The sequence below is a fragment of the Thermobia domestica genome, chromosome 14 (genome assembly GCF_964235325.1).
Source record: "Thermobia domestica chromosome 14, izTheDome1.hap1.1, whole genome shotgun sequence".
Taxonomy (NCBI): Eukaryota; Metazoa; Arthropoda; class Insecta; order Zygentoma; family Lepismatidae; genus Thermobia; species Thermobia domestica.
Window position 1 is genome coordinate 118,420,884 of NC_137467.1, and position 10,555 is coordinate 118,431,438.

General features: G+C 40.3%; 1 protein-coding gene across 1 annotated transcript; it reads right to left on the reverse strand.

Annotated features, from left to right (window-relative positions):
* Positions 1-890: 890 nt before the first annotated feature.
* On the reverse strand, positions 891-4,539 carry LOC145669970 (uncharacterized). The gene is made up of 2 exons (XM_081738313.1): positions 3,137-4,539; positions 891-897 (listed from the first exon to the last, which is right to left on the reverse strand). Exons 1-2 carry the CDS (start codon positions 4,537-4,539, stop codon positions 891-893), a joined length of 1,410 nt encoding a protein of 469 aa, XP_081594439.1.
* Between the last annotated feature and the right edge of the window lie 6,016 nt (positions 4,540-10,555).

Consider the following 10,555-nt stretch of genomic DNA (forward strand, 5'->3'; position numbering starts at 1 on the left):
CTGCAAACAATTTAAGCTCCAATATGCCTTGGAAATGGCACCTCAAGACCCATTACTTAAAGTGGTCATTCGTGAACTACCAATTGATACCCCAGTGGACAATATAAAGAATGATCTCATTCATAGAAGTTATCCAGTTATTAATGTCCACCAAATGAGGGGCAAAGGTGGAATCCCAATACCATTATATCTGGTGACATTACGGAAGACTACGGACGCTATGAATATTACCTCCTTGCAATACTTAGAGTTCTACAAAGTCAAGATAGAGCTGTTTCGGGCTAAACCTTATGTTCAATGTTACAACTGTCAACGATTAGGCCACATGCAATCTTGCTATGCTGACTCACGATGCGTTAAATTCACCGGCCCTCATGCTTCCTATCAATGTTCCGGGAAAACACGCGATTCTTCAATGAAATGTCCAAACTGTGGTGGGAGTCATCCTGCAAACTTCAAAGGGTGCGCAACCATTCATAACATATTAAGTCGCAGTAGCACTTCATTCGGACTCTGCTAGTCCTCTCAGTTCAACCACCAAACCAACTACTCAGACTCATACTACTACTACGTATGCGCAGAAAACCCGTTCTTCATCACAGCAGTTGAACTATACCTCGCCACTTTAAGTTGACTCTTCTGATCATACTAGTTCTGCCTTCCAAGAACTTTTGGATCACTTTTGTGAACTGCACCTTCTTCAGGTGTATCATAATATCAAGATCCGATTACCACAGCTAAGAGCAGCACAGGATGCCATCACTAAAATCTTTATCATCTGTGACATCTTAGTAGATACTATGTCTACTAATCAGCACTGAAGACTACGTTATTTTATAAATTCAGGACCACACCCTCATGAGGGCCATTCATCTTGGTGCCAGCCACAATCATTGGCTATAAAACAAAAAATATCCAACTAAAGCTGCGTCAGTTGCGCTTTAGGATCTCAATCACTTGCTTCGAAACTCAACTACATACGCATTCAATTAAGAGGCAAGGGGTCACAAGTTGAACCTGGTACTCAGACCACAAACACCCTCAAGACAAGTCAATGGCAATGGCGGCTTCGTGTTGTGCTTCTTGGTGTGCTAACTATCTAAGCTACTGCTATCTACGTGCAAGCAGCATGCACATACACATTTCACACGCCACTTTTGCCACTGTTCTCACTTGCACAGCACTAGAATTTGCACAAGTCACGCACAGTATGTTCGTACGAATATTTATAATGTTTTAGAAATAAAAGAAGTTTATTTTCCGCTTAAAATCACGAAATTGTAGGGAGAGCAAAAGACATGCGTCTCGCGTTTGGCTATCGTAACTCACTATCAACTCACCTTTTTTTTTGTCCAGCTAGCGCACGCTAGCTACTACCCGAAGAGGGTTACGCCCTCTGTAGGGGAAGAGATGCAAGAAAATGTAGTACGATGTGCAGGAATCAGTGGTGGGGATATGGGTAGATCCAAAACTTTATTGCACATACTGTAACGGTCTTTATGGAATTTAATCATAAACATGAGGTAAGGTAGGTACATACTTCAGTGAAGGAAGTAATAACTGGTAATGATATTATGTGAGATGATGAAATGAAGTGCGAAACACATCACAACACATAGGTTCTGTTAGTGGAACAAATGCAGGTTATCTTCTCGCCTAGGGGCGACGCTAGGCATTAATGAAGACACAGGAGCCCTGTTAGTACAGAAGGTGTTACTGTGCGTATGATGGCCATATGTGAGGTAGATGAGCGGCTGTAGCGTATGGCTCGTAGTAGACGGCGTCAGGGTGATCTGGAGGCAGAGTGTAACGGTACAAAGTGAATAGTAATGAAAGCGGAGGGTACAGAGCAGCAACGGAGGAGGCACTTCGAGCGTGGTCGGCAAAAGTTTGCTGAAGGAGTGGATGATTGTTGTGCAAGCGCTGGGTGATATATTTAGTACGTAGTGTTTCTAGATGATATAAGATGTGCGGAAATGTAAGTCTATTGTAGAGATCTTGAGTGGGACTAGGCAATTTGATACGAAAAGCGATTCGCAAGGCATGACGTTCCAGGATGAGTAATTTCTCGTAGTATGAGGTCGGAGCAGATATCCAAGCTGTAAATCCGTACGTGAGAATAGGGCGGAGAAAAACTTTGTATGTGTTCAGAATTGTATGAGTATGGAGTCCCCAGGTAGTTCCAGCAAGACTTTTCAGAAGATTGAGGCGAGAGTACGCCTTCTTGGAGATATCTTTCAGGTGTGCTGTCCAGGTTAGATGGTGATCGAAGGTTACTCCTAGATATTTGACACTGCGAGTAGGTTTTAAAGGTACATCTTGTACAGTGAGGTTCAAGAGTGTTGGGTTGCGATGTACACGGGAGCGACGCTTCGGAGCAAGAAATACAATAGATTGAGTTTTTGCTGGGTTTATTTTCAGTCTCCAGTGGGAGCACCAATCAACAAAGGCATTGATAGCATCCTGGAGAGCCAAATTGAGCTGATGAAATGTTTTTCCCGTGGAAAAAAGTGCAGTGTCATCGGCATACTGAAAGAGCTTAACAGAATCTGGGATTGCTGGGAAATCAGAAACGAATAGGATATATAGTAAGGGCGACAAAGCCGATCCTTGGGGAACTCCAGAATGAAGAAAAATAGGAAATGAAAAACTAGTGTTGATACAGACGTAAGCCAGTCGACAGCTAAGAAAATTAAAGATGAATCGAAGATAAGCAATGGGCAGGCGAAGCTGTTTTAGTTTATAGATGAGAGCGGGATGCCAGACCTTGTCGAATGCCTTCTCGAGATCAAACAGGACCAAGCAGGATGGATTGCCTGTGTTAAAATGATTAGATATGGAATTTGAGAGGCGAAGCAATTGGTCATTAATACTAAAAGAAGGTCTGAAACCAGCTTGTTCGAGTGGAATGACGTCATGATGTGCCAAGGATGAATGAAGACGTTTGACAATGATCCGTTCCAATATTTTACTGAAGGTCGATGTTAGTTGAATTGGACGGTATGAGCTAACAGAAGCAACAGGTTTATGTGGTTTGAGAAACATAAGAGTTTTCGAAGTTTTCCAGTCAGCAGGTACAAAGCCAGTGCGAAGAATAAATGTAAAGATGTGACAAAGCAGATATAAGACTACGTACGGACTTTCTTTAATGTGTCTATATGTAATAGAATCCATGCCAGGGGCTGTGTTACGTCTGTGAGCTACAACTGAAGTGACGTCAGAGATAGAGATTGGTGCAGTAAGTGGATTGTTGTCGGGCAGAGTGTGATTAACATTAGGCTGGAGATGAGGAGAATCCAGATTGAGTTTGTCGACTGGATGCGAACGATGGGGATAGTCAGGTGCAAGAGGTGTAAAGATGTCCTGGAGATACCTTGCAAACGCATTTGCCTTATCTGTATCGGTATGCAGCGGAGTATTCTTGTCGATAAGAGGATATGTTGTGCGAGTATTGCGACCTGTAAGTTGCCGGAATCGTTTCCAGTATTGAGTGGGGTGTGAAAGTGAACCGAGATTGTTGCAAGCTTTGACCCAGCATCGCAATTTGTAAGCTTTAAGGTAGTTATGCACCGTTCGTTGCAACTGCCGGTAATGATGAAGAGAGTCAAGGTTGCCAGTGGCAGCATAATCTCTATAAAACTGTCGGGACCGTTTGATCAGTGGTAAGTAGTGAGGCGGTAAAGAGGGGCGAAAACTCGAAACTGTTGACTTAGGAATGTATTTGTCTGTGGCGTTATGTATAGTATTGACCAGAGCATCCAGAGTTTCAGAAAGTTCTGATTCTGAAGTTGGTGGAGGTAAATGATGAAGATGATCCTGAAGATACGATCTGTAGGCAGTCCAATTTGCTTTATCGTAACGATAGATAGTACGGTGAGGAGAAGGCTGAGAAGTGGTAGTTACACGGGTCTGAATGTCTAGTTTGATTGGAGCATGATCGCTACCAATAAGATCAAGAACGTTAACACAGCTACGATGTGATATGTTGCTCGAAACAATAGCTATATCTGGAGTAGTCTGACTCGTGGGACGAGTCGGTTTTGGAAGTGGCAGAGTCACTCCAGTAGTATGACTGGTGATGTAATTGAGGAAACGGTCCCGTTGCGTATGTGTCCGGCTATGTAGATTCACATCTGCCATAATTATGTAGGTTCGGAAGGTATTTGAGATATACTGAAAGAAGCTGAACGGAATATCGTGCCCAGGACGGATGTATATGGTTGCTACAGTCACATACAATTCCTTGTAGTATAATGATGTGATAAGGTATTCAGGAAGATTGTGCAGAGCCGGAGAATGACTCCGAAATGGAATAGAAGGTGAAAACCCAATCGCTACTCCCCCATTGGCTCGCATAGCAGGTAAAGTGCTATCTTGACGTAACAATTGGAAGCGAGGTATGCGGCATGACAATCGGGATGTGAGATGTGTCTCATTAAGGATAAAGGCATGGATTTGTTCTTCGAGTAAAAGTGCTTCGAAGAGCGGCTTATGCTTTGGTAAAGAACGGATATTTAAGAACAAGAAAGAAAGCGCCATAATGCAGTGAATGATAATATGGATGGCTAGAGGATAGCTCTTAAACCTCGGTTTCGAGTGCATTTGAGTGATAATAGACATTATTGCCGGAATATGTTGGGCAGATATTGGCGTGGAAAATTGCTTTAGCCGCGGTTTGAATTTGTTGGGCGATGTGATCTCGAAAGAATGGATGGATATTCTGTAGCGAGAAAGTAAGGAAGGTGAGAAGCTGATGGACAGTTACAGGTTGTTGTAAGACTGGATTGGCGGGTGGTTGGATTTGTTCCGGTATGCGTAATGGTGCCACAGTTTCTGGTTTTGTTGGTTCCGGAGCTGGTTTAGATCGGCATTTGTAACTGTATGTCGGGTGAGAATGATCCTGACACGTGGAGCAGGTTGGAGGTGATTGTAAATTTGTACAGCTTCTTGTAGGATGTGGGCCGGAGCAGTAACCACATTTGAACGGATTTCTACATTGGGAAGTAGAGTGTTGACCATATACCTGACACCGTTCACAGCGAAGGGGTAAAGAAGCGGAGGTGCGTGACGGTTCAACACGATGGCGTTGTTTATAGATATAGGCGCCACGGGTGAGTAACTCATCGATAGTCTGTTGAGAGTTTGTGAGAACCCGCACCATGTATGTCAACCCATGATCGTTTTTGATTCGGATACATTTTATGATACTGTGTCCTTCCAGTTTAAGTTCTTCAAAGACCTCCTCGTCACTATAGCTCGGATCTACCCCTCGTATAACGACAGACAATGTTGGTGATTTCCTCGGAGGTGGTGGCTGTTTCGGGCGTTGGTCGCTAAGCTTTGTCATGGTTGATTTGGAGCCAAAAATCTCAAAGCTGCACTTGTTCCGTGTCGTACGGAGAAATTCCGGGTCAGGCGTCTTAATAATCATGCCATTCCTAGTCTTGACGATTTGAGTGATGTTCGCCCGAGGCAAGTATTTTGTGATCTGTACTAAAAGTAGCTTTGGATTTGAAAATTTTGGATCAAAGTTCTGAAGCAGGAAAGAATGGATGGTTGGTCGACTAGGAGGAGGTAGGTTTGGAAACTGACGGTCATCCTGAATGTCAATGATCATGGATGCCTCAGAGCTGGCATCGCTTAGCTTGTGTTGACGTTTAGCGGGTGGTAGTTTTGTGGATGCAACTGGAGAACGTTGACGAGCTGATGAACCCTGACTGCTAGAAATCCTTTCCAGAGAATGGCAACGTCGTCTAAGCGGTTTCCCGGATGAGCAAGAAGGTTCCGGTGCTATAGGTGGTAAGCCAGAATGTTGTCCAATGACAGGTTGAGACGCCATAAGTCACGGTGTAGATAATGAGTGAAACAGTGTGACGAAATGAAAAGATGAAATGAATGAATGATGAAGCTAAGCTTCCAAAAATATGTACACTAATGTGTACGGTAACGCAGTCTCCACTCGAGTGAAACCCTTTATCTCTCCCACTCTCTCGCCCGTTGCTGAGACTTGCCGTACTTGCGTCCACAAATACGTAATAATCACAGCCTGGACTTGACACTGAGAAAACAATGCCTCCAATGGGAAAGCTGGAAACCAGCGAAGTGATGAACTCACCTTTGGCATAGGTACACTTACAAACAAATTACCTAACAATCCCATAATGAGAAATGACATTCTTTGCCATTGGAATTGCACAAAATTTAATTTAATAAACAGATGTGAGTTAATTTCCATACCAAAATTAAATTTAATTAGTAGAAAAATATTATATTTATTTCATGTATGTTTAACTCGTAAATTTGAAAGTACGTTATCAATAGTCTTCCTGCCATCTAGCGAGAACCTATCTAATATGCTTTCTACACATCGTTCACAGAAAGAGCCAAGGCATATAGAAAGAAGTGCGTTTGTCAAAAAACCCTACGTGATAGAGCTTTTTCGATTATTCCGTTGAAATCAGCACCCCGAAATCTATAAACACTTTTTTCCATCGCAGGCTAGTGTAATACTCGAAACTTTCATAATATTTAAACTTTCGATAATACCCGAAACTTCGATAATATTCATACTTTCAATTAGTGATGGACAGTTCCGGAACGATTCGTTCCAAAAGAAGGAATCCTTTAGTGAAATGAAAGGATCGAACCTCTGAAAGGAATCGGATTGAGTGGTGGAATCAGAAGACGGATTCGCTCAGTGGAAGGAAGAGACGGATTGAGAAAGTGGATTCGGTTAACGGAACTAGAGGACGTAACCAATCAAAATAAGTTCAAGAGTAGATCCAGTTGACGGATTGATATAGATGGAACCAGACAAAAACACTACTACAAAACAGATGGACAATGTATGACAGAAGAGAGAGAGAAAAAGGCCCTACTGTGCATGCCTACAAACAACCAAGCCTTCTTTGCGATTTTTGTGTCCCTTCTAAGAATACGAAACTCCTCTACAAATGAAGGGAGTGGGGAGGGGGCAACTAGTCTTATCGAAATGTTTGTTGACATTCTTCTCGTCTACAGGTGTTCAGGAATACCAGGTCTACTGATGTTTTGTATTGCAATTCAGAAAATGAGTTTTTTTGTGCAACCTACATTGATGCACCGTCATGTAACAAACTGTAAAATTCACATTCGATTGTTTGATTGGGTATTAATATGACAGTTCAACACAAAGGCTATATAGTTTAAGCCCTATTTTATAAAGTGAGATTCAAAACACTACTCTGACTTTTCTCAAAGGCAAGCACCTTCATTGCAATCGAAACCGGGACCATACGAATATTAACCACCTCGCTTAGCTCTAAGTTAAAGTAAAAGTTTGTTTCACTACGAATAAAAGAATATATCTCTTACAGCACGATATATCAACTAATAATACAGAAATGATAGAGTCCTATTCCAAATATTCCTGCAAAGATGAGATAATGAATAAACTGAGACCAGAGGAAAAATGGAATAGAAGAGAGAGCTTCCATATATATATATATATATATATATATATATATATATATATATATATATATATATATATATATATATATATCCATACACCTATAATCATACGAACTTGGGAGCTTGAAGCCGTCTTGAAGAACCTTTGCGTGAACTAATATACTGGGTGAACTAATATACTTTCCAAAATTCTGATCCTTCTACGGCTAGGTATCACAGCCAAGGTTGCTAATATTTAAGAAAAAAATAATCTTCATTTAAATGTCCCTTTTTTAAGATCCTTACGAAAGTAAATGATCATGAAAGAAATTAACGGAATTTGATGGTATGAAAATGGGAGGAAGCAGGAGAACCCCAAGAAACACCCGGAAAACAATGGTGTCCACCACAAACTCTCATGGTATGGGTTCGCACCAGGAGTGGCACTACGACTGAGACACCACGACTCCTCAACCAATAATTAATGCAGCTATAAAAGACATCACTGGTGAACTCCATTGGGCAACCGCGAAGGGGTTAAAAAACAATAATAAGTACGCGTAATCCATTTCCTTTGAGTTGCTCAGAACAAACGAACCTCCTGCTTTTCACTATTTGTTCCTATCAGTTGTGTATTGTTTAATGCAAAAATAGAATGAGTATGATTAAAAAAAATTATAATAGCAATATTCCATTTAGCTTAAACAAGGATTAAAACAACCTTGACTGTAAACAACTTACAAGTGAAAGTGAAAGTGTCTTGCCAGAACGATATAAAAAGCCTCACTTCAGTTGACAAAACATTCTATTCGATTCTCTCTTCCATTCCTTGTATTTGGAACACCTTAAGATTCTACGTTACGTCTGAAGAGGCTTCGATTCATTATGGCAGCACACTCTCCAGGCTTGTAAGTTGTCTTTTCCTATCTTACCTGATTTATGTTATGATGACAAATGTTATACAGATTGTGGGTAGGTCTCTTTGTGACAGGACCTAACTATCGAGGTAACGATTTATTCATCTTAATTCACATATATATGTACTTGTTTCTTTTACATGTTTTTTTGGCTCCCATAAATCAATATGTATTCTGTTTGAATATATCTGCCCATGCTCGAAATGCAGATTGTAACTTTTGTTAATTGTTCAGCATAATAAAATCTGTTAACAGATCCTCATCACATTTCATTCAAGTACATATACAAAATTAATATTCATGTCCAAGTAATATACAGATAATATCCATTTCATTTCACAACATAATAATTATCACAAGAAAGAATGAAAGAAATATTATATATATTTTTTAGTGAATTAAGATGAATAAATCGTTACCTCGATAGTTAGGTCCTGTCACAAAGAGACCTACCCACAATCTGTATAGCATTTGTCATCATAACATAAATCAGGTAAGATAGGAAAAGACAACTTACAAGCCTGGAGAGTGTGCTGCCATAATGAATCGAAGCCTCTTCAGACGTAACGTAGAATCTTAAGGTGTTCCAAATACAAGGAATGGAAGAGAGAATCGAATAGAATGTTTTGTCAACTGAAGTGAGGCTTTTTATATCATTCTGGCAAGACACTTTCACTTTCACTTGTAAGTTGTTTACAGTCAAGGTTGTTTTAATCCTTGTTTAAGCTAAATGGAATATTGCTATTATATTTTTTTTAATCATACTCATTCTATTTTTGCATTAAACAATACAGTTGCATGGCAGAGTTACTCCTTGAAAGGTGCCACTGTTCTGAATCGACGTTAAGCGAGACGATGATGATACAGATGATAACAGAGGAATGACAAAATTGGGAGAAAACGGGATAACCCCGAAGATAAAGACACGCACACAGATGAGAGATTGGATCGAACCAAGAACCCCACACGCAAATGATGAACGCTCTATTACACCCCACACGGCCTAACATTAAAATTTCTCTCTAAATTTGTTTATTACTTAGAAAAAATACCTAGTAACGTATTCTATGTTGTCAAAAAGGGTGTGCAGGCCCTAAAAGCCGTTTTACAACCAGCATTAGCGTTAACAACGTTCCTAGACTTCAGGGGATCTGGTACCTCTTCGCTTAGGTTTGTAACTCTCCATTTGATAGCATGTAAAATTTAATATGGTAATTTCTAACAAAGTATTGCAGGTAATGACTTGAAATTTTTAATACAAATACACAAGACCCATATAAATCCAACCACGGTCTCCAATTTACGTTACTTGCGTTAGATTAATTGCAATATATTCTTCAGTAAGTTTGGCAACAGAGAATAAAAAGTATGCTGCAGAGGGGAGAGGGCTGACCATCTGTTTGCTTGTTAGCTGTTTTTAAAAGGACGCTCTTACCAGAAAAATCACGTTGTGATTCTCACTTCTCAGTGGTTAGAATGGTCTGGACTGTAAGAGCCCAAAACCACTTCTTTCTTCCTTTCACAACTTGTTTGTTTCTTCCACCCCCTGCAGTCACAAGAAGACAACTTGTTTCGGAAAGCATTTTGAATTAGTAGCAAAAACCAAACTGCATGACACCACGGACGGATTAAAGGGAGGGGCGGTCACTCCCTCCGAGAACATTTGAATACTTTGAATAATCGAAGTAAGAAATTAGAAATTGCGTAATCTAATAAGAAAAGTTTGTTGAAGTATACAGATCAAGACGCATTTCAAGTATTACAGTATTGTACTCCCCTCCCCTCCCCTCCCAATTCCCTTCTGAAGAAGTTCTCTTTTGTTTCTCTGTTTCATATTAGCTTTTACACTTACATTTTCACTATCCAGTATTGATTTTGACCATACCATCTGCACAGCAAGGCGAGTAAGGTTTACGAGTCCTTAATGCCCCCCTTTTTAAAAATTGCTAATTACAATAAAAAATTTATCGAAAACAATTCATCTCAACAATAAAGATTTATACACATTCATTATTGCAATCTTAAAATAAACTCGCCGCCTGTCTCGTATGCTAGCGATCTAATATATACGAATAGATGAAAAGTTAGTTTGAAGCCTTATGTATTGTTTTTCTGTAAATAAGTCCGAATTCATATTTGTTTCTATTGTTGCATCGACAAAAGTGTGTGACAAATCGTTTTAGGCTCGTTGGTCTTTGCGAGGTCCC